At 41.3% G+C, this 25,153-nt stretch overlaps 1 protein-coding gene across 1 annotated transcript in view; it reads left to right on the top strand.

The window, feature by feature from the left end:
• Positions 1 to 24,315, top strand: part of SVEP1 (sushi, von Willebrand factor type A, EGF and pentraxin domain containing 1) — a gene marked incomplete at its 5' end in the record, with an annotated part of 147,543 nt that extends 123,228 nt beyond the window's left edge. The window contains 6 exons of the mRNA XM_084236795.1: positions 1,319 to 1,495; positions 4,445 to 4,615; positions 11,331 to 11,426; positions 13,889 to 13,984; positions 19,146 to 19,239; positions 24,199 to 24,315. Of these exons, the coding sequence (XP_084092921.1) occupies positions 1,319 to 1,495; positions 4,445 to 4,615; positions 11,331 to 11,426; positions 13,889 to 13,984; positions 19,146 to 19,239; positions 24,199 to 24,220 (656 nt within the window). The 3' untranslated portion in view covers positions 24,221 to 24,315. The remainder of the gene's footprint in view (positions 1 to 1,318; positions 1,496 to 4,444; positions 4,616 to 11,330; positions 11,427 to 13,888; positions 13,985 to 19,145; positions 19,240 to 24,198) is intronic.
• Positions 24,316 to 25,153: the final 838 nt, after the last annotated feature.

Genomic DNA, 25,153 nt, shown 5'->3' with positions numbered 1-25,153 from the left:
TTTTTCTTTTTCTTTCTGGCTTATTTCGCTGAGCATGATCCCTTCCAACGCCATCCATGTTGCTGCAAATTGCATGTGTTTATCTTTTTTGAATGCTGAGTAATATTCCATGGTTATATGTACCATATGAGAGGTTTTAATCAGATTCAGTTTCATGAGTAGTTTCCCAAATGTCAGAAACAGAGAAAACTTCACAAAACGAGATTGGCTCAGAGCAAGCAATCCAGGCATATCCACCAAATTCTGGAAAGTATCTTAAAAATCAACCTGAGTTACTGAACATATTCTGTCTGCCAATTAACTTCTTTTCAGATTCCTTAGATATTTATAAATGTAAAGCATTAAGAGAAAATATTACTTAATGAACAAATTTTGACATAAATACATGTAGATTTGATTGAAGATGTGGAAGGGGTAAAGAAAATATGTTTCATGTGCAATATTAATAAAGTATATGTAATGACAGATAGTTATAACTAATATATAAACACAACTAGTTATAAGCACTGGAATGAAAACTAGTGATATATTCATAAGCAAAGTACCAATTGAGAGCTCCGGTTACTGTTTAAAGTATCCCTATACCATAACTGAACCTCTGGGGTTCAGCTGATGCCGACTTTGCTTATTTATTTTGTACCCTTTGAAAATCAAAAAAAAAATGGAAATTGCTTGAAATATTTGTTGGGACATGTGTCACACATTTGCACTAAGAAATCCTTATGCAATCATTTCTTTTTCCTTCACACATGTAGAAAGTATCCATCTTTGTCAATATGCCTTGCAAACTCTAAATTTATAGTTGATTGTAGTGTGGATCTAAATCATATTTAATTTAGTTAAAAATGCCTGGTGATTCTTACATGCATCCTTCCGAAGGATGTCCAGTAAAAGAGAATAAAGTGACAAGAAGACACATTTACACTGTGTTCTTAATAGTCTTCAAATATTAAGGGAATTTTGATACAGTCTGATTTCTAGCACATTTTTTGTCTCCTCAATGCTGATCAAAAAAAAAAAAAACTATAATGATGTGGTGAGCCATAATTTCAATTATTTAATTTGCCATTTTAGAGGTTTAGGATCATGTATTAGTGGTTGAATGACTTGGTGGTTTGAGATCTTATCTGATTTTATCCTTATAGATAATTTAATGTGGATGTAACATAAGTCAGTGTTTAACGCTTGATGCTCTGTATTTTTAAGTATTATATTATTATTACTGAGAACACCAGTCCTACTGCACTCATGCTCTGCCCTTAAAGAAATACATTTAAGAGAGAACATATTGGTAAGCATGTTCTTATCTTTTTATCAGCAAATCCTTGCCCGGTACCTTTTGTGATTCCTGAGAATGCTGTGCTTTCTGAGAAGGAGTTTTATGTCAATCAGAACGTGTCTATCAAGTGCAGGAAAGGCTTCCTGCTCCAGGGAGAGGGCGTCATCACCTGCAATCCTGATGAGACATGGACACAGACAAGTGCCAAGTGTGACAGTAAGTCCACGGTAGGGGAGGGGGGATCCACTCAATTGCATGAATACAGAATGTCTTCTTATCTTTGTGGGATATTTCCAATTAAGTAATTTAATTTTAGATATTTAGATCTCTGCTTTATCATGGTCATCAGTGTCTGTGTTGATAACCTTAAAAAATTTTAAAAATGATTTTTGAATTCCAAATATAAAAAGAAAATAACTTTCTAGAACCTAACTGGCTAAAACCTACCTAGCCAGGTTTCACTGAACAGATTTTCAGAATGTGCGCTTTTAAGAACAAGCAAGCTATTTTATTTAAAATACATACTTTTCTCCACATTGTGAGAATCTTCACATTACCCACTAGTAGCCTCAAGATACTGCAATACAAAAATATCCCACAGTGGTTCTCAAGCGGGAGCCTGCATCAAAACCACCTGGAAGGTTTATTAAAACAGATTGCTGGACTTGGTCCCCAGAATGTCTCATTTAGCATTTCTAACAAGTCCCACATGTTACTTATGACACTGCTGCTGGTCCGCAAACCACAGCTTGTGTTGATACCTAATACCTAATCTGGACCATCTCTTGCTACCTTGTGATAACTCTCAACATCCCAACATACACTTAAAGCATCTCCCCTGCCCCACATCCTGCCCTTCAGATGCCCTTTTAGACCAGTTAACAAATATTCACTGAATCTAATCAGATGCAAGGCACTGAGCTATATAGTATAAAAATATTATGTCTACAATGGCTCCATCTTCAAAACATTTGCACTCCAATGCAGATAAGATTTATGCCTAATAAGGCCATGGGGACTCTGGAATCAGAGACCCGAGTTTGAATGCTATCTACAAAACTTTCTAAGTCTATGTTTAAGCTACTGCCTACCTTCTTTCAACCTTGGGACTCTCATTTAGTAATAAACCAGTCGAACCAATAATACCCATCCTATAGGTTTACTCTGAAGAATAAATGAATTGCTATGTATTAGCAGTATGTCGTAATAGGAAAAGTTCCACTGATAACACAAGTCCCTGAATTTTCAATTTCACAGCTTACTGTGGTTTATACTAGTGATTTCATTTCAGGAAAGTGTGTACTGTAATTTTAGCTAGGTTTTAGGTACCAAAATCTTAAGCAGTCTACCCCTAGTGAAATGGGAAGAGATAAGTATGTACAAGTTTTGACCCTTTGGTCTGGTTGAAGGCACCAGCCTGAACTGCAGCAGGTCAGGTGGCCTGATTCTGCCCAGATATCCCACAGTGGCACTGGCGTCCCAAGACTCACCACCCAGGACCCTGGAAACCAGAGCAAGGACAGACATGCACTTTTTACAAATGTCCCTGCAGTGCATGATTTGTTGTTCCTCAGTATTCTTGAGAGGATAGGGGTTGCCTTGGAGAGGAGACAGTTTCCTCTATTGTTTGTTATCCTCAATCCCTTTTTTGCATTTTCTATTAGACAGGAAGTCTTTAGCTCTGAGCAAAATATCCTGCCTGAGGAAGCCATTCTCCTCATTATTCACCCATACTCCTAATTATCCCTACAAATCAGTAATTAAAATTTAGTGTGCATGAGAAAATCACCCAGGGAGAGTATGGAAGAAATGGACTCATATACTGGAAACCTCAGAAGTTTGCATTTTTAATATGAACCCCAGGTGATTCCCATATAGTGACTTCACACTTGGATAGTCACTCGTGTAAACTGCCGGCTCACTGTGTCTGTCTCCAAGCTGCTCCCCTGCTGCTGCTCCTTCTTTTCTTCTGATCTACTGTTTTGTTGCCTGGTCAAAATGCCACTTTCACTTTGATCTGTATCCTGACGATCCTGAGCATAATGAGTTACAGTCACCTCAATTTTTCTGTAGAACAATAGCCAAGCCTCTAATACAGCTCTATTTAAATCATAGGTGTCTTTGTCTTTCTCCAGTTATCTGAGCAAAGGGACAGCATTTTCTTCATTTGTTTCTTTCTAGTTTCTGATACATGGTAGGTGTTAGTACACATTTAATATATGACTGATTACAGTAGTGTTTTTAGTCTACCTTAGAAGAAAAGGAAAATTTTGAAAGATCATACAAATTGACAAATTTTAGTAGTATTATGACCACAAAGTAACCTTTTATAAGCCAGGTCTTGAAGATGTACCCCAAATTAGACTTTATACAAAGTGGATGATGGTTAGAGACCTGACTCTAATCAAGCCCTTGTCGTGTTGGCACCCTTCAATAAATCTAGTTATCTCAAGATTTCTTCTAAAATTCTCAAAGTAAAATTAGTTATAAAAACTTTTCTCAAAATATACAATACCTGTCATTTTAGGAGAGAATTATTATTCAATCTCACACATTCCAAAGACAGAGCCATTGCTTTACAACCTTATAAAGAGAAACACTAATGTGAAATCTTGAATGTCATAAACCTCCTCACAGCATATATCTGTAGGCTAGGGGATATATTCATTCATTTTCTCATTTTTCAAACATGTATCAAGAGTCCATGGTACTGTTGTAGGCACAAACAAAACAGCCTTGATGGAATGTGCAATACTAATTACATAATCCTCTTTACTTTAAAATGATGGGCTACAATTAATCCCCATGGTTCTCCTAATTTGATCAGTCTCTTGCATTGAAGTTCTCAGCAGTCATCTCTTTGAAAAGGTACCATAGCTCATCCTTGGTCTCCCACAGACTTCTTGCCTTGGGTTTAAAAGAGCTCACCTTCAACATTTGAATCAGAAGACAAAACTTTTGATCTTGTACATCTGATTTTTCTTGAGAGCAACAGGCTATGCTTTCAGTTCCTAGTACCTTTTAGATATTATGTAGATGATGAAATGAACTTCAGATATTTCATCTTTGCTTTTTAAATGAATCTAGTCTTAGAGATGAGACTGTGTTCTTTCCCATCTGCTGACTATTAAGCACAGGCTTAATTGTTGTTTTGTTTTCCTACAGAAATTTCATGTGGCCCACCAACTCACATAGACAATGCGATTGCTCGAGGCATACATTATCAGTATGGGGACATGATCACCTACTCATGTTACAGTGGATACATGTTGGAGGGTTCCCTAAGGAGTGTTTGCCTAGAAAATGGAACCTGGACATCACCTCCTATTTGCAGAGGTAAGCAAATATTTGAATGGCTATTTCTTGATGAAGCTTTAGGGAAATGCATCTGGACAGTTGATAGCATCAACGACGAGTATGCATGCTACTTTATTTTTCATTAGCTTTAAATTTTTTCTTCACATCTGCTAACTTTATGGGTCCCGTTTTCCTAATGGATTTTTTGATTTTTTTTTTTTTTTTATGGATTTGAGTTTTGAAAGCTGCACACAGAACTCTGGGCTAACACAGTCACTTCCTGTGTCAATCAAGGCCATTTGGGCAAGTCTCAGGAGTGTTCTCTGGCTGGTGGGAAGATGGGGCAGCTGGCTCATGTCTGAGCCATGTGGGACCTCCTGAGCTCTCAGGTGTTTCCACACAAATTCCAGCTCCCACATCCTGGGCAGTCCCTGAACCCCACGGGGGATAGCTAGCTCAACAGAGGACAGAATTTGAGAGAAGAAGTACTGGGTGACCCCAGAGAAGGGGAACCCAACCCATGGTATCCCTGCTGTGCTGGGTGCTGGTAAGATGAGCTCTCCTTGTTCTCATGAGCACTGCTGTCTCTTCACTTGCTGAACTGAATTTGCAAATGCAAGGATGAAGTTTGTGTGCTCCCAGTAAATCTTTAGTGAGGGCCAGTGCAGTGTTCTATGCTTGAACTTCTGCAAAATGGAAAGAAGTAAATAAAAGTAAAGTGTCTTTCTAAAACTTGCACTCTTCTAATAAAATATGATTTTTTACAAATCATAATTATTCCATTCATTTTATAAATATTTCCTGAAACTCAGGAACTACACTAGCAGACAAGACAGATATTACCAAAGAACTGAAAGGATAATGTCCTTGTGTGTGTTGTTCACATGGACAGTAGTCAGATTTGGATTTGCGGTAAAAAAGTCCATCTTTAATGACTTGGGGCAGGGAAAATTGAGGATGTCAACAAATGAATGGCAAGAACCTCGAAAAGGCAAAGGTTATTGCAAGAGAACGGGAATTGTCTGGAAGCACCAATGAGAAGTGATATCTATCATCAACATATGGGAGTGTAAGAGGATGTGCAGCCTTGGAATGAGCAGGCTTCCAAGGAAGTGGCATCTTCAAGGAATAGCCCAGCTTTCACTTGAAGCCAGAAGTCAAAAAGAGGGCCGTGTGCTTGTTTGCGTCTTGTTCATTTCTTCACTGTTGGTTTTAAGCTATCAAGAGGCAGTAGCAGCACCAAAGACCTACCATTGAAGGCCACCCTAACAAGGGCATTTTGAAACCTTCTAGAAGGTGTATTTTCCTTAGTCCCCTCCTCCCCTGAATCCCCAAATCACTAAGACTGTGATAACTATATTTTCAGAATTCCCTAGTTTGCTTCTACCCCTCCTGAGCCATCGTGTTCATCCCCAGTCCTGAAACAGAGCGGATCCTGCAGCAATGCCTCCAGAGGCCCTTTCCAGCTTTACTCAAGCATTAGACACACATTGAGCAGATGCTCCAGGCCAAGACCTCGACTAGGCCTGGGCGTTCTTACCCTCCAAAAGTTCGCAGTCCACTAGAGCACCCAAATATGCACGGACCCAAAATGAAAACCTGCGCTGGAGCACAGTATGAGAGAGATTGCTGAGCTTGCTCGGAAAGTCCATTGTGGGGAAACTGACCTTTCCTCGTGGATGGGTGGTGTATCTGGGAGGGCTTACCAGAGCAGGTAAACCGTGACTTGAGTTCATTACCCAAGCAGAGACAGAAAAGAAGGGCATTCAGGATGGAGGCAAAGGGGAAATGGAGAATGGCATATTTATTTAAATAACACATTTATCCAAATGAGATTTGAAGGATTGGATAAATGTCTTTGGAAATCATAGTGAAAAGAATGCTTGAGGTTTTATGTGTGTGTGTGTGTACATACATATAAAATATTCATGTAATTATATATAATTGTACGTATAATTATATATAATTATATATATTGCTCTTGATACTTAATATATATGCTTGAGATTTCATAGATATGGATAAATGTTTAATCTGTATGCTGAGATTATATATAAGGTTATATGTTAGTATATACTTGGAGAGCTAGGTGAGGTTTGCCCCTAATATCCTTGTGAATGTGATGCTGGAACCATAGGGGTCAAAGACAGGAGCCAGAGTGTACAGAAATAAGATGAATGAGAATTATATTGAATGAGGCACCCTGGGCAATACTAGCATTTTCAGGTCAGGCAGGAAAGGCAGGACAGGAGAAGGAGCAGACAGCAAGATTTAAAGGAGGAGGCATATTTGTGAAGAAGAGGAATGGCTAACCTTGGCTCATGTTCAGAAAAATCAGGGAAAAGGAAAGCTGAAGCAGTTGTGGGTGATTTTGCAGCAAGCAGTTGCACTAAAGCTTTTCCTGCTCATACCTAATTGGCAGTAAGGCAATTTTGGCTTTTAAAAAAAGAATGATTCCTGGAGCAAACCCCTGCGCCCCCCCCCCCTTCCCCGTTGTCCCGGCGGTTGCTCGGAAGCCAGAGCTGTTCAGGCGAGCCGAGGCAGGGCGCGCGCCCTAAGGGGAGACTGTGCAGCTGGGCGGCGCCCTGGGCGGGATCGATCCCGCCGGCTCCCGGGGTAGGCCCGTTGCCACAGCCGCTTGCCCTGGTGATGCGGTGCTCAGGTGGCTGGAAGGGCTTCCGCGTGCTGGGTGGCTGCCCGCCCCCGCTCTGCCGCAGGGCGAGGAGTGGGGACGCGGTGAGACTGGAAAATGGCCTGGCCGCTGAGGCCGGTGTGAAGGCGCATTTGGGGAAATGACAGTGAGGAGGCGCCTGCACCACAGCTCACCTTGGATTTTGGAAATCTTTGCAGAAATTCAGACTAGACTTCAGCACCAAGACGGTGCCCTGAAGGTTACCATCCCTGGCGCTGCCCCTCCTGGGGAAAGGATGGCCTTGTCCTCTGTGCTTGGTGCTCACTTGCTGCCCTCCTTACTACAGTTATGTTGCAGAAGAGGGTGGTGACAGGGACCTTGTCAATCCTCATCATGTCCATGGCCTTCTGAGGGAATATCACCACAGAGAAAGAATTAACATTGATCAGCAGTTTTCCCAGTGTTTCTAGTGATAGTGCGGGGCGGGGGGATGAGAAAACCTTAACTAAAAGGAGACAAGATACTTTACAAATTTACGGAGAGAGTTTTGGTGCTTGTCAGGAGCAGGTCTTAAGGTATTGCTGGAGTGGAGAACCACCTTTTTTGACTTTCCCTATGTCAGATGTCACTGACCTTCCAACCTGCAGCCACTGTGGATTCTGGAGGACATTCGAGCTTCAGCCCTGGGCAACACCCTGAAAGTGATGATTAGGTCTTTCTGTGGAATTTGGAACAATTCCAATTCACACACATGAGAAGAATTGCTGACCTCAAAACCCAGAGACTCCCTTGTAAAAATTTTGTGTTATCCAAGAAGACCCAAATGAATTGTTATTTAGTAGTGCCTTTCCTTCATTTGTATAAATTAAGACAAATTTTAATGTCCAAAAAAAGGTCAGACCAAAGAAGGATATTTAAAAGGACCTCATGGAATGTGGCCCTTTTCACATGTATAGCTTTGTGGCTATACTGAGCAAAAAAATGATTTTCTTTTGTGGCAAAAAATCAAAGAACAAAATAAAGAAAAGAGTCATTCAAAAAGAAGAGGGGCGCAAAACATTAATAAAGCTAAAAAGAAAAGGTGCAATATGAATATATGGCAAAAATAGAAAATATTCAAAGGCATTTAAAACTATATAGATTCATGGGGGGATGCACCAAAAAATTATTTTCTTTTGTGGGTTGTGCCAACACACTTGTGTTCCAAGTCTTTCATTCACTCACAGCATTAGACATTTTTGGGGGGGGATCGAGCTTACTGGAAGTGCATAATCATAGAACGTGAAGCCAGATCTCACACTACTCTTCTAGAAAATGATACCATCTCAAGTTGGCAAAGAGTTGTTTTCTGATCTCGTCAACAGAGAAAGAAGCCATGCTGACAAGTAGTTAATTATATTAAGGTCAGCTGGAAGCAGTTGCTTCATTGACCCATCAGAGGAGAAATGAAGCCAAACTGTCATCAGCCAGTTCTTTTGTCCTTTATGGCAGAATTGCCTTATGGCCGATTATGCAGCAAAACTGCTTGCTATGCTGTTGTAGCACCACTATGTGAGTGAGCACAGCAGAGGAGTGTGCATTGGGTTGGACAGGTTAGTAAGAGATCAGGAAGGTAAACTCCACTGGAGCAGTTGTAGGGTGTGTTAAGAGCAGAAGCCAAATTATTGTGGTTGAAAGATTGAGGAGGCGGCAAAGAAATGAGGCAAACAACTCTTTCTAGAAGTTGTGTTATAGGGCAGCTCAGGACATCATTTCCCCCTAACAGATGGACTGGAAAGAAAGGGGAGGGATTAACTGGGTGTCTGTTACTGGTTTATCCTATGTTACTTGGGATTAGTTGAAGAAGAACGAGTGGTTGGTTGGTTTTTTTTAGATCACGGTTACTGAGAAGCCATCTGCATCACAAAGAATATCTTAGGGATTAAAGTCACAACACCCTCCCTCTGTCAACTCCCTGCCCCTCAAACTACAACAAATAAGCAAAAACTGGTGTGCTTGCCTTCTAAATTGCACCGAAACTCATCCCCTGGCTGCTTCCTCTCCAACCCCATGCAGAGTGCCATCCCCAAAGCCCCCCCATATTCAGTGTCAGTCCTCCCATATCCAGTGTCATTGGCACCCTCTCTGCTGGACAAGCAGGCAATACACAAGTCTGAATTACAGAATAAAGACAGGCTAACAGCTGATTTGACTCACTACAGCCCAAGTAAGGTGTGCGCCTCCCACCGAGGAGAGCCTGAATAGTGGCTACAGGCTGGCACAGTGGTTTTCCACCAGTCCCGCATGTGAGAATACCGCTGGAGTTTCTTTGGAAATAGGCAAGAGGAGCCTCTGCTATGGAAACAAATTGGATCCTGTCTACTTAGGATTGGCAGCTCATCCTCAGGACTGCCCACATTTATATTCAAAGACTACATCATCTTAAGGAGATGCAGCTGCCCCTCTGAATCCCAAAGGATATCTACAACTCCCGTGGCTTCAGGAAGTTCTCTCGACCTAACTTCAGGATTTCTAAGGTCCTGAGAGATGTTCTGGGGGACACAGGAGAGACCACCTCGACTCCCATAGTGATCTGAAAATCAGAGCACATTTTTTCAACAAAAATGCACTCGAAAAAAGATGTGAATGCCTCCAAAAAAAGACGTGAATGCCACACCACACCAGGTGTGGTGATGAGGCCAGAGGAGGGAAGATCAGTAGAAAAAATGACAATCGATTGCAGAAGACAGAATAGAAGCCAAACATCTGCCGGAGAGTATGAGAGGTGATTAGTGACACGAGTACCCATTGAATAGAGGTGTGCTAAGTTTCAGAGGGTGGGGGAGCATGGGCGGACACCCACAATTTGTTTGCTAAGTGTAGGGTAAAGAAAATGTCAGGCTTTTCTGCCCTCCCGCCATCAGGATAGATGATGGATCCTTGTGGTCCTGAATGCATGCCTGATGGCGGACACCTGGAGTAGGGTGTGGGCATAGGTAGATGGGATTCACCTGGGCTAAGACTGGGCTTTTAAGGGCGGCGTCACGGGGACGCCAGCAGCAGCAGTAGAAGCCAAAGCAGAAGCTGAAAGAGAAGCCGAGAAGCAGCAGAACAAATGCTAGAGAGCCCAGATAGAGTGAAGACTTGCTGGGGGCTGGGAGGCCTGACAGCCTCCCAGCCTGCCATATGCCTGGTGAACCCCAATAAAAAACCTGCAAAACTACTGAGGACTCTGACTCCTCCATTACCCGATCTGCATTGGATCAGAAAACCTGCACTGTGTCCTTTCCTGCCTTTACACTAAGAAATTGCAGAGGGATAAGGTCGGGAATGTGTAGGGGCAGGAATAGATACGGTGCAGGTTTTCTAGGATCCCATGCAGACCAGGTAAAGGAGGAGTCAGAGTCCTCAGTGGCTTTTTGCAGGCTTTTATTGGGGTTTACCAGGTACATGGCAGGCAGGGAGTACTGGGGGGCCGGGAGGCTGGCAGGCCTCGCAGCCCCCAGCAAGTCTTCACTCTATCTGGGCTCGCCGGCGTGTTCTCTCTCTCTTGACTTCTGCTGCTTCTCGGCTTCTCTTTTGGCTTCTGCTTGGCTTCTCCGTGACGCCACCCTTAAAAGCACAGTCTTAGCCCAGGTGAATCCCATCTTCCTATGTCCACACCCTATTCCAGGTGCCCGCCATCAGGCATGCATTCAGGACCGCAAGGATCCATCATCTAGCCTGAAGGCGGGAGGGCAGAAAAGCCTGACATTTTCCTTACCCTACAGAATGTTTCACAGAGATGTTTGTACTGGGTCTCGAAGAATAAAAGGAAGTTTAGCATGCAAAAGGGCAAAGGGAAGAGCAAGGAGTATTGCAGTTGAGAAAACAATCATCTCTGAAACTGTTGGTCAGGTTCAGAGCATGTTGGAAAACAGTGAACATCTAGATGTGATGAGTCTTCTAGGAATTATTAAAAATCAAAAGTGGAATGTAACAACCACACTTCATATACTGAAATTCGTTCTTGAGGCTCAGGTTTGTTGCTTTCTTAAAGCTCTCATCAAGGAATACTGAATTGTATTGAATGAGCAATCCTATTTTATGAAGACCACCTGCCATAATTGCCTACATCCCTGACCCCTCCTACTTCTTTTCCAGCGGTCTGTCGATTTCCGTGTCAGAATGGAGGGATCTGCCAACGCCCAAATGCCTGTTCCTGTCCAGATGGGTGGATGGGGCGCCTCTGTGAAGAGCGTGAGTCTGTCCTCAAAGTTGATTTGAGTCTTGATAGCTAATAACTCAGGGGAGTTAATAGGAACTGACTTTACTGGTGCAGGAATCCATCCTTGTGGTAAACCGGATGGTGCACAGGGCAGATCTGAATATGTCAATCAGTTGCAAAAGATCTAGAATATTACTGACCTCAAAAACACAATTATTGAGATCCACCAAAGTCACCTCCACATGCAAATTTCCAAGAATCTTTTTGGGAAGGAGCTTGTATGAGAGGGTTTTCCAGGATTCACTTTTCTTATCTCAAGCCCATTTTCAGGGTCTCTCACGGCTGCCATTGGTATAAATTCATGGCACTGCATAAGGCTGTTCTTCGCAGACCACCATTCACTTTCTCATTAAGTATAGATTTTCCAAATTAAGGAAATAAAGTTGGCACTCTATGTCTACACATGGTTGCTAAATTAATATAAAAATTTGATCCTCTTAAAAATACATTTGAATTTCAACTTCCAGAATGCCACCAAGTGGTTTTTAAGTGTTTCTATGTTTTAATATCTGTAGGGGGCAGGAAGGACACAGGGCAGGTTCTCTGATCCAGCAGACCGGGTAAAGGAGGAGTCAGAGTCCTCAGTGGCTTTTGCAGGTCTTTTATTTAGATTTACCAGGCACACGGCAGGCAGGGGTGCTGGGGGGGGCAGGAGGCTGGCAGGCAAATCCTCACTCTATCTAGGCTCTCTGGTCTTCTCTCGGCTTCTCTTCTTCTCTCGGCTTCTGCTGGTGTCCCCGCGACGCCACCCTTATAAACTCAGACTCTCAGCCCAGGTGTACCCACTTCAGGTGCTGCCCGCCATCAGGCCTGCATTCAGGACCACAGGGTTCTCTCATCTCTCCTAATGGCGGGAGGGCAGAAAAGCCTGATACTTTTGTCTTACTCTATAATATCGTAAAATATATGTGAGGATAAAATGGTTTCATGTTTCATAGGCAGGTTGTAATATAAACCACTAGGAGTCATTCATGTGATGACCCTTGGACGATATCAGTTTTTCTAATGATCAGGCATTTTATAAGAAATTCTTAAACTTTTTTCCCTGTAACTATAAAGGAAAACATGATGGAGACATACTGAGAATAAATGGAGACTGCTCACTACACATCAAGAGTAAGCTCACAATGATAAAAAAAAATTGTGTTTTTCTTCTTCCTCTTCCCACTCATTCCCTCCTTCTGAGAGCTCCCCTACTGGATCTGCTGTGATGCTAAGAATCAAAGTACTTGAGGAAACTTTATGCTGGGGAACCCCAACAATGCTGGGGTACCCCCAACCACATGGCCCGCCTGTAGGGTAAGGTAAAAAGTATCAGGCTTTTCTGCCCTCCCGCCATCAGGATAGATGATGGAACCCTGTGGTCCTGAATGCATGCCTGATGGCGGGCACCTGGAGTAGGGTGTGGGCATAGGTAGATGGGATTCACCTGGGCTGAGACTGAGCTTTTAAGGGCGGTGTCACAGGGACGCCAGCAGAAGCAGAGAAGCCGAGAGAAGAGAAGCAGAGAAAACGCCAGAGAGCCCAGATAGAGTGAGGACTTGCTGGGGGACCTGCCAGCCTCCCAGCCCCCCGGCACCCCTGTCTGCCTTGTGCCTGGTAAATCCCAATAAAAGCCTGCAAAAGCCACTGAGGACTCCAAGGACTCACTCCTCCTTTACCCCATCTGCATGGGATCATAGAGATCCTGCTCCATTTCCGTTCCTGCCCCTACACTGCCCTCCTGTATCAGACAGGGCTTTCATGTGCTTACAAAGCACCTGGGGGGCTGTTAACATGCAGGTGGTGGTTCAGCAGAGCTGCTTGGGACCTGGAAGTCTTCATTTCTGGCCAGCTCCTACGTAACGCCAACACTATCGGTTTGAGAACCACACTTTGAGTAGCAAGGCAGTGGAATGTCTCAATCCTTTTAAGCACACTATGCCTCTTTAAAGAATCCAGTAATTTCTAGAAGGAGTGGTTGCCATGGAGGATGTGGGGGAGATCTGATTCGTTCAGGTCTCATCTCCGAGGAGTGGTAAGTTGGCCATGACCGCTCAAGTGTTACCCACACAGCCCACAGAACAGCCCGTCTCACATTTCATCCAAGATGAAGTGCGCCTCCAGGCAGCCAAACCCTCTTAGAGCATTTTATGTAATTTGTAATGGAAATCTGAAGCAGTAATGTGGGGAGAACATTCTGCTTAGTTTGTGAAGAACGCAGAGCACTTCCCAGATTCCCGGGTGTCCTCACTGAGAGAGCCCGTCTGGCACTGGAGCCCATCCACCTGGCTGAGCGTCCAGGCTTACTGCTTTCCTGGTTCTTTTCCCCAGTGATCCTGACTGATAAACAGAACAGTGGGTCATACAGGGTTTTAGTCCTCCTGGAAAGTGGTTTTTGAGCTTGTGGATGTGAGTGTGTACTTTGCTGAAATCCCTTTCCTCTCCTTTCTAGCCATATGCATTCTCCCCTGTCTCAATGGTGGTCGCTGTGTGGCCCCTTATCAGTGTGACTGCCCACCTGGCTGGACCGGCTCCCGCTGTCATACAGGTGAGCTTCCTCTTGGGCTGGGTTTTCTTGGTGACTGGGCTCGTGTAGCCTTAGAGGACACTGCTGAAAGGAACTCAGATTCCCAGAGCACTAGTTTCTCAGGATCTCCTGAAGATGGCTCTTTGATCGGCCGTCTCGGTCTAAACTGTGCGCTGCCCCATCATCACCTTTCAGGCTCCTGTGCCCCAGAAGAGCATCCCAGTCGAGTCCCATGCCAGCTTTCCTCATGTCATCTGCTCTGTTTTGCAGGATGTAGAGAAAATATTATGCAGAGATTCAGGAGAATATTTCTTTTAATTTCCATAAAGCTAAATTACTAAAATTTAACTATAATTTAGAAAGTTAACCATTATTAATAGTTTTAACCTTGTTAAGAAAAAAACAAGGCTCTAAATAAGCATAAGTCAAAGTGAAAAAAATTCATCCAAGACATAGCTCCTTATCATCAAGGAAAATCCCAACCTTGTTTGGTTTGACTGAAAACAAGTATGTCCCCTTAAGGGACTTTGTTTATCTCACGTATAGCCTTTACCCCACTGTACTATGTTATTTGTTTAAATGCTTGAGCAAATGACCTCTCCCCAGCCCCACTAAGTTATATGCTGCTTGAAGGAAGGCTTGTATCTTCATGATTTCTGTCTCCCCAGTTCCTAGCATAGTGCCTGCCTATGATAGGTTTTTCAGTAAATATCCAGCAAATCAATCATTTTTAAAATGACAGGTTTTTAACTTTTTGCTTTACCTAAATGCTTAGGCAAGTATTAAAAAGTATAGAACTGGCTGTGTTTATTTAGTATTAAGTAATGCTAAATAATACACATATACACACCCATCCCTCCTGTTAAACAATACCTGTTCCACCTCCCCTGTGGGGCAAAATGTAAAGTAGAACACTTACTGATACTGGTGCTTGTCATGAGTTCTCAGTCTGGGATAAGCATGTAATTTAGCTTCCAACTAGCACATTGTGAAAGGGGGACTATTGGGCCTCCCCGGTGGTGCAGCAAGTTGAGCGCCGCACTGTGAAGCGGTCCGCAGCTTCTGCAGCACTGGTTCGATTCCCGGCCGGCCAGGGAGAATCCCATATGGTGCAGCAGACCTCTCCTGCCTCACCAGCTGCTCCCCTCAGCAGTGTCTTCAGTCCGTCTGCCTGTTCTGCTCCCCGCTCTGTCTCTGGTGAATTCTCTCACCCTCCCTCGCCTCTGTACCTCAGTTCTTGTATAAATAAATCTTTTTTAAAAAGGGGGGGGGGACTATTAATAATTAAACCTGGGAAATGAGAAAGTTACTGTCACAAGCAAAATCAGATATGTACTTACCTATGTCATGAATGTAGAAAAGGAAAAATATACTGGAGGCTAAATTTGAAGCATGTTTTTGAAACTCTTAAAATAATCAATATAACATTTTGTTAGGGGGAAAAAATGTCCTGCGCTAATCCCATACAGGCTTTATGGACTCCACCCCCACTCCAGACTAAAGCCATCAGGACATTGGGAAAGACAAATCCCGTCACCACCAAAGGAAAGGTGACTGGGACCTGAGGGTGGAGTTAAACAGCCAGGGTTGGTATAAAAACCAAACACGTGGGCCTTGAGCTCTCTCGCTCGCCTCCTGGCTTCACGGCTCCTGGCTTGCGGCCAGCTCTCAAAGTGCCATTTTGAAATTCCTAATCGGCAAATTGGGTAAGACACATTTAAAACTTTGTCTCCCACTTTTCTCCCTGAGCTGTACATTTCCTCATTTCCCCTTCCCTTGTAAATAAACCTTTTATTAACCTTTTGCGTGTGCCTGCAGTAAAACATTAATAAGTCCTTTTAAGCACGCGGATGAGGACCCACAGTCAGGCACCCCGTTTTATATCGGGGCTGCCCTATAACAATTTCTTTATAAGAAATCAACTTTGATATTTATCCACATTTATCATGCGTACAATATTGAAAGCACCTGCAAATGAGCCTTGTCCCTTCCAGCCACCTCATCTCCACAAGTGGCACCCTTGTCTCTCCCCTGCTTCAGCGGAGGTCATCAGTATGAACACACTTTCTCTCTTCCTACACAGTATCCCTTGCCTCCTACTGTACCTCCACTGCCGCCAGCTAGTAAAAGATCTCTTCTTGGGATCACTCCCAGAGCTTACTGGTTGACTTTCCCCTCTATGTTTACAAACTAACATTGTGTACCACTTGTGCTGTGTCTTTGCCCTATTTCAGAACCTAAAATGTCTCAGATTGCCTATTGTCTCCACATCGAGCCCTAATTCATCTGACTGATTCCCAAGGTGCTACATAGGCTGGTTTCTGCACACCTCATCATTCTGCTTTCCTAACCTACCAACCATACCTGCACCCTGCAGCGATGGCTTCCTTGTCACCGCCCAAGAAGTCCCTTCTCCCTCCCATCTCTCATCATTTGCTAATGGTTGCCCTCTTCTCTCTACCTATTTAAACATTTTCCAACCTGCAAGGCCTGTTGGTTTCTTCTTATCTCAAGACCTGTCCTACATTCTAACGTTCCATTTCTACAGACATTAGAGCCGTGTAGTATAAAGCTGAGCTGAGCTGATTGATTTGTATTTCTTGTAGCTCCTCAGCTTGCTAACTAAAATAAGCTCAGTTACATGGAGCCTAATAGTGTCCCTTTCTTTTTAATATAACAGTTGCCCCAATGCATATCCTATTTATTATACCCCGAGAGTACAAAGCATATACAAGAGGATAAAACAGGAGCGCCTGCCCTCCAGAATTTAATCTAGAAGAGATCAGAATGGTGTGTAAATAGGTAACTAGAGCACGTAAAGATAGAGGCTAATTGAATTCACTGTTGCTATGACAACAGTGAAAATGAGTAAACCCACCTAGGATAGACACTCAGAAAAGGCTTCACAAGCACTGGGTCAGAGGAAGAGCAGGAGAAGTCACCGCAAGATGATTCCTGCCAAAGACATGGAGGTGTAATACAGGTGTGTTCAGCAAGAGAGAACCAAAGAAATGTAGAAATGGGATTGGAAATAAAGCTATAAAAATGGGCAGATCCAAATTAAGAAACATATTGGTAAATTTTAAGTAGGAAAATCATGTGATCAGATTTTCTTTTTTTTAAAGATTTATTTATACAAGAACCAGGGTACAGATCAGAGGTGTGAGAGGTGAGAGAATTCTCCAGGGACAGAGCATGGAGCAGAACAGGCAGATGGACCGAAGACTTTGTTGAGGGGAGCAGCGGGCAAGGCAGGAGAGGTCTGCCACGCCATGTGGATTTCTCCCTGGCCGGCAGGGAATGGAACCCGCGCTGCAGTGGCTGCAGACAGCTTCACAGCGCTGCGCTCAACCCGCTGTGCCACTGGAGAGACCCCAGATTTTCTTTTAGAAAAATTCCTTTGGCAACAGTATGGGATATGGCAGAAAGCAAGACTTTGGAGAGACTAGTTAGAAAATTGCCAAAGCAGAATTGGCAAGAGGTAATGAAGTAGGAAGCAGTGATAACCAGAAGGGATGAAATTGAGAGAAGTTAGGAGGTAAATCAGTGCTGCGTGGTTATAGATTTATTGTGAGAATAAAGGTCTCAGAGGAGTCAGGGCTGATGTTTCCATTTTGGTTCCCAGAGTGGAAGGTGGTGCCATTTACCAAGATAAACAGCCCAGGAGGAGCAGATCTGAAGATGGAGAAAAGTGGGGGAAGTATGGATAGCCTGAGTCTGAGACACTGCTAACACACAGGCGAGCTCTGATAGGTAGCTGGAAGATGCTTCAAAGTAGACATGTAAATCACATGGAAATACATTCATGGGCAAAATAAGACCACGCAGAAGACACAAAGTAGGAAAAGGTGGCACAGAATGGAATACTGCGGGGACTCATATTATGAGGGATATGTCAAGCTAATGGACAGGGAAGAAAAAATAGTGACTGATTTGTTAGTTCAGCCAGGCACCACTAAATCAACATGTTCCTGAAACAGTAACATATATTAATTTATATATATATTACAATATATGATATATAATATATATCACAATGTATAGAGCAAGCAGAATCTATAGAGAACTAGTTTTAGATTATTGGGTTGTGCTTTTATTATTTTTAATCCTGCTGTGTGTCCTAATTTCCTTTTTTCCCCCGTAGTACTAATATATGGATTACTCTTAACTCACCTGGAGAGCTCCCTGGGAACCAAAAGATTGGAATTTCACTTCTGGTCCTCTCTCTTCCCATGAGTGCTTATCAAGTGCCTGCTACTTGCTGGCATTTCCCCAAAATTTTATGAATGAGTGATTGAAAAAGTGACATTTTTTCATCTCTCACCAAAGATGAATTTCTCATCTGAGGATGCCTACCTTTCCAAGCTATAATGAGATTGACATAATGAGGTGGAAATGTTTCTCATTTTCAGCTTTTTGCAAAGAGGCATTTTATTTTCTTCCCATAGGAGGTTTCTCCTTATCCTTTGACATGTTAATCTTGCTGCTGTTAGTCTTTATAGGTTTTTAGCATCCTTAGATGTTTGAATGAATAGATTGATGCTGATGAAGGATTTGGTTATGAGACTAGTCTATAAACTAGTCTATATAGTTTATCTTTAAGTGTTCACCGGGGTTTCATCTAGGGCTAATTTTGAACTGTCCTCTGGGTTCTGTAATTTCAATTAAAGCTGGTAAAAGCCATGAAACAAGTTTCCTAGAAAGCACAAAGGGCTTTTGATTCATTTGTTATTTTTGACAATCCATGTGCCTGATTTATTCTATAAGGTTCATTTCTGATATAAGAACTCAATCAGAGTTCAGTTCTAGCTCCAGGAGATTTACACTCTAATTGAGTGTATGAAGAATTTATAGCTCAGAACAGTCTGTGTCAAATTGCTTGCAAGAAAAAAAAGATTAAAGAAAATCAATGAACCTTAAGTTATCAGCAAAGGTTTCAAATGCAGGTAGAACTTAACTGGGGGCTTAAAATATGAAACACTGACTGGGTTGGAAGGAAAAAGGGAGGTAGTTCCACATCACCACAGGAGGCCAAGCACAGTGGCAGAGATGCATAATCAGTCTGTGAGCCATGGTGGTGAATAGCATGGAATCAGAGGCAAATCCTATTCTACTTGCCTTCATGGACATCTTCAGACTTGCTAAGCACTGATTAAATAAATACTTGCATTTCTCCTCCTAGCCGTTTGCCAGTCTCCCTGCTTAAATGGTGGAAAATGCGTAAGACCAAACCGATGTCATTGTCTCTCGGCTTGGACAGGACACGACTGTTCCAGGTAAGAAAAGCCAAAGCTAATGTTCACCTATCATAGAAAAGTTGGAAATTCAAGTTAAGTTGTCCCAAGATCCAGAAGGTATCTCTAATCTGAGAATAAGCATTTTTTTCATCCAAAAATATCCATTTTGAGATACACAGTCTAAATCCAAACTAAAGCTAGCACAAAGAAACATTAGTTAAGCAATGACAAATAAAAAAAACAACAGTGTTATGTCAAAAATAATCTTGTGCTGAACTTGACAGGACATATACTAAAATTGGAGCAATACATGAAAGGTTATGACATCTGCACAGGTGTGATACTCAAATGTGTGAAGCATTCCATATTTTTCTACCAGGAAAAAAAGGGTTAAACAAGTTACTTAACTGCCTCCTTGAACAGCAGATTATGTCCATATGCAAGGATGTAAAAAAAGCCATAATCATAATAATGTTTTATTGATGTTCATTGCTTCCTTGATTACTTTTACAATAAAAGGTAGTATTGAGATTGATGAAGGAATGTTTATTTTAATGTCAAAACATTTGTTTCATATTCTTAGTGTATATATTCTCTATTTGACTACAAAAGATCCTTGTAAAAAGTTGTGGTCAAATTCTTTCTCATTTCTCACCAGATAAATAACATAGCTGAGAAAAGATCACAAAAATAAATTGAAAGATAAATAATTTAAAAATAATTCAGATTTTTTTTTTGGCAGGAGGTCAAATTGGACAGGCAACATTAGTTTCAGTTGGACAACATAATATTTGTAGATATGGCATGACATAATCATCACAGTAAATCTAATTGATACCTTACTATCCATAATTACAAGTTTTTTCTTGTGATCAGAAATTTTAAAACTTAACTCTTAGCAGCTTTAGTATAATTAACTATAGTCATCATGTTGTACATTACATCCTCCTGATGTATCAATTTTATAACAAGAAATGTGTACCTTTGGTGTCTTTTCACCAATTTCAACAAACCTGCTTCTTTGGCCTCTGTCAAACACCAGTCTGATATCTGGTTTTTAGTTTGTTTGGTTTTCTTTTTATATTCCACATATAATTGAGCTCTTACAGTATTTGCCTTTCTCTATCTGATTTGTATTTCACTTAGTATAATGTTTTCAAGTTCCAGCAACTCATAAAATAGCAAGATTTCATTCTTTTTTATGACTGAATAATATTCCATTGTATACATACACCAAAATTTCTTTACCATTCAACCATCAGTGAACTCTTAGGTTGTTCTATATCTTGACTGTTACAAATAATACTGCAATGACATGAGATGACTATAACTTTTAGGGTTTTTTTTGTTTGGATTTTTCTTTGGATAAATACCCAGAGGTCAAATTGCTGGATCATGTGGTGGTTCTACTTTTAATTTTTTGAGGCATTTAAATACTATTTTCTGTAGTGTTATGCCAATTTACATTCCCACCAATAGTATCAGTGTCCTCTTCTCATCCTCACCAATACTTGTTATTCTAAAAGGTTATTCTCACCAATACTTGTTATTCTCATTGTGGTTTTGATTTGCATTTCCATGGTTACTAGTGATGTTGAGCATTTTTGCATGTAACTCTTGGCCATCTGTATATCTTTTTCAAAAAATGTCTATTTTAACTCTTCTACCCTTTTTTTAATTGGATTGTTTGGATTTTGCTATTGAATTGCATGAGTTCTTTATAGGTCTTGAATATTGACTTCTTGTCAGATATATGATTTGCAAATATTTTCTACCACTCAGTATGTTGCTTTTTCATTTTGTTGTTGATTTTGCTCACTGTGTAGAAGCATTTTAGTTGATATAGTCCCATTTATTGCTTTTGTTGGCTTTGCTTTTGGTGTCAAGTACAAAAAATCACCAACATCAACATCAAGTAACTTAGCGGCTATATTGTCTTCTAGGAATATTGTGGTTTTAGTTTCATTTTTCATTCATTCATTTTGTGTTAATTTTTTGTACCATGATAGTGGTCCAGTTTCATTCTTTTACACATGGCAGTTTCCCAGCACTATTTCTTGAAGAGACCATCCTTTCCCCTTTATATATTATTTTCTCCTTTGTCATAATTGGCATATACAGTGGTCACCATTTATCTGCAATTTTTCCTTCCACAATTTCAGTTACCTGCAGTCAACCATGGTCCAAAAATATTACATACAATAAGATATTTTGAGAGAGAAACCATATTCATATAACTGTTGTTATAGTATGTTGTTGTAATTGTTCTATATTATTGTTAATTTCTTACTGTGCCTTAATTAAAATTAAGCTTTGTAATAGGTTATGTATGTATGGGGGGAAACATAGTATATCTAGGGTTTGGTACAATGTGCATCTTTCAGGCATCTACCAGGGAGCTTGGAACATATTCCACATTGAGAAGAGGGCTACTATGTAGGCATACAGTTATTTCTGGGCTTTCTAGTCTGTTCCATTGATTTGTGCATGTTTTTATGCCAATGCCATTCTCTCTTGATTACTACAGCTTTGTAATGTAGTTTGAAATCAGAGAGCATGAAGTGTCCAGCTTTGTTCTTCGCTCAAGATTTAAACTTTTTTGTTAATTTTTTTTTTTTGCACAGATGAACTGGGGTGTAGGCCAGAGGTGGAGGGACTGAGAGGATTCACTAGAGACAGAGTGGGGGTCAGAACAGGCAAACTGACTGAAATACACTGCTGAGGGGAGCTCCGGGTAAGACAGGAGAGGTCTGCTGTGCCATATGCAGATTAGCTCCCTGGCTGAGGATAGAACTCGGTCATAGTATTGATAGCACTGGACTTAACCCCTAGGCCACCAGGGAGGCTCAAGATTTATACTTTTTTAAAGCACAGAAAATGTTAGGCATATTACATATCATTAATAAAATATTTTCAAATATTAAAATATTGTCCTCACAAATATTTCAGTGTCGAGATATGAATCAGCTCTATTTTGTCTTTCAATATGTATCATTGTATTATGTCACTTAAATTTATAATGCATTTCTGTCTGTAAGAATCATTAAAAATGGATATTTCCATATTCAATTTTTAAAGTGGGAAATTCAGCTAAGTGAAAATATTTCCCTTTCTCATTTTGGTTGGAATATCAGCTTGCAAAGATGAATATCTATTTAAATACAAGCTTAACTGACAGAAAAAAAATCTGTATTGTGCCAATGAATTTCCTCACATCAACTCAATATTGTGTCATCTGTGCAGAAGAAAAATCAAGTGAAAATTGAACCCCCCAGAGAGCACATTTGGACTGTACAGGTATATTTATGAACTTCCAAGATTACAGGTGACTGTTTTACCTGAGAGTAGAATTGAAAGAATTTAAGAAAAAGAAAAACAAATGAATCAATTTCTTGGGAGCAAGGAGAGAAAAAGGAAAGGAGAGAGAAAAAAATGATCTAAGGAATAATGATAGTGACAAAAAGGAGAAGGAAATATTTATCACAGTCTTAGAATTTTAGACTTCATATTTCAACTTCTTCATCTTCCAGATAAGCAAAGAAACCCAGAGGTGGTGTGGTCCTCAATATCAATACTCCCATAGGAGCTTTCTTGACCAGGGGAAGAGCAAATATTAGATTACCTGTGGGGGGAAAAAGCCTGTTAATAAGGAAAAGAAAATCTATTCTAGATTTTTTAATGCAAAAATTTGATAAAGGAACTAAGAATTATTATTAAAAATTAAGCAGAAAGGCATAGCCCACATCCCAGAAAAGATCATTTTCTATCCAGGGCAGATGTCTCCTCCTTCACTATGACCGATTTTTCTAAGATACCCATTTTAGACTATCTCATTGCAACTCTAACTAGCGTAAGCAGAGAAGAGAATTTGTTACCACAATAGAAGGACCCTGTATGGAATCCAGAGATGTAGAATGGCTTTTAGCATCAAGAAAATGAGACTGAGGACTTGAAAGTCTCCTGAACCTTCTCCTCTCATGCTCTGGTTCATATCTGCTCCATCCTTTCTTGCTGTTTAGTGACTGTTCTCAGCTGTTGAGTTCACATGGAGGAGACAACAGCTTCATGCTCCCACATTTTACATGTTATACTACAGTATCCAGTAAACTGTGCTGGCCCAGTTCAAAAATCCAGGAGAAGAACTGACTAGTCCTGGTTGATTCAAGGGCCCACTATGGAACAGTCAGCTGCCATCCTAGGTTGGCTTATGTCTACTAACATGAAGCCTCATTTGGCAAAACCTTTACCTTGAGATCAGGCTGGCAAATTCCCAGAAGGAAGAAAAATAGAGTGTATTTCCCTGAAATGGGAGGAAGAGAAAGCTTTTCTGAGAAGTCAAAATGATAAATGTTTATAAATAATTGTCTATCTCCTTTCTCCCGTGGAATTGAGTACCCTAAAGATTTTATCTCTCATACTTAATAGAAGCACAAAAATCAATGTTCAATAAATGCTGTTGGCAGATGGAGCAAATTCCAGGCATCAGCAAGAGCTGGTGCAGAACAGCATTGGGACGTCCATTAAAATCCTTCCACCCGTAACCTGCTCTACTGAAAAGTGAGACTGACCTGCTGTTATTCGCAGATAATTTAATCTGTGAGAAAGAGGTTGTGTTTCTTCTGAGCAACATGTGCATCTTCAGGAAAATGGCTGTAAGCAACTTCCATAAGTAAAAAATCATAGATTGTTAATGCTGTAAGAGACCTTCAGGTTTGCAAAATGCAAAGCCTTCATTCTACAGGTAAGAAGATTGCCCTATAGGAAACTAGTGACAGAGCCAGGGATAAAATTCAGGTCTGCCAATTCCTCCATCTTTTCGCAAGCCAACATCTGTGCTCCATAGCCTGCCCTTCTCCAAGAAAGGCCCTCCATCCATGCAAGCAACATCACACATCATCCACTGTCTAAAACTTCTAATCCTGTTTTAATCAGCCTCCACAGAGCTGTCACCTCCTCAGTTCAGTCTTTTCTGTTGAATCTCTTTGTTTTTTGTTCCAGGAAAAGGAGGACTGGGTTTTAACCAATGTGCGACCAACCAGCTCTCCTCAAAGCAGGATCATCTCTTCCTGGGCATCCTGGGCATCCTGGAACTGATGCAAAGAAATTCCAACATGGTGCTGGGTCTTGTTTCATTGAGTAAAACTTGTTATTTGGGGTTTACCTTTCTTATTTTGTGTTATATTTTGTTATCCTCTGTGACATACTCTCTTACATGTTTCCATTTTTAAATACACCTGTATTTTCTATATAAAAATATATTAAACAGATGCTGCTCCACTCTCACAAAATGTACATACTCTGCCGTCAATTGGAAAGTCTCTGGTAGGCATTTTTATTCAGTTACTTAATATGATTTTTCAATTAAAATATATTTTGCTACTAAATAATATTTTTGCTGGATTGTGCCATTTTGTGAGGTGGCCAGGGAATAGCGAAGAGGCTCTGTGATCTTTCATCTACGCTACTGGCACAATATAGGATCACATACTGTGGACCAAGAAACAGAGATAAAGGAGACCCCTTTGTTCTCGTCCACCTTCTTCCAGTGTGTATCACTGTACACAGGGAACAGAATTTTGTTCTGGTACTCTTGGCAGCTGTTCCCCTTCCCAATATGTGGAAAGCTGTCGGCATGAACTTAGCAAGGGCCAGATGGGAGTGGGGAGCACGGTGATCAGGCTTCACAAAATAAGGTGCTCCCCTCCTTCTCAGAGCTGGAATAAAAGATCCAAGAGCTGGAAGATTAACAGAGAGCCTGTTTCAGGTCACACTCCCATAACTCACTGCTGTGAAGAAAAGGGGATGAGAATAAGAGAGAAAGGGAAGGAAAAGGCAGATGGAAACTCTCCCAGCATTGGATGCACCTGCAGAAATAAAATGAAATTAAAATAAAATAAAATAGCATAAAGAGAAAAAAAAGAATTGAGGCAAAGCTGAGCTGCACCTCAGTCTC

This window comes from Talpa europaea (genome assembly GCF_964194135.1).
Source record: "Talpa europaea genome assembly, chromosome: 7".
Classification (NCBI taxonomy): Eukaryota; Metazoa; Chordata; class Mammalia; order Eulipotyphla; family Talpidae; genus Talpa; species Talpa europaea.
Note: the sequence above shows the minus strand (reverse complement) of the source record. Positions and strands in the feature narration are given on the sequence as shown.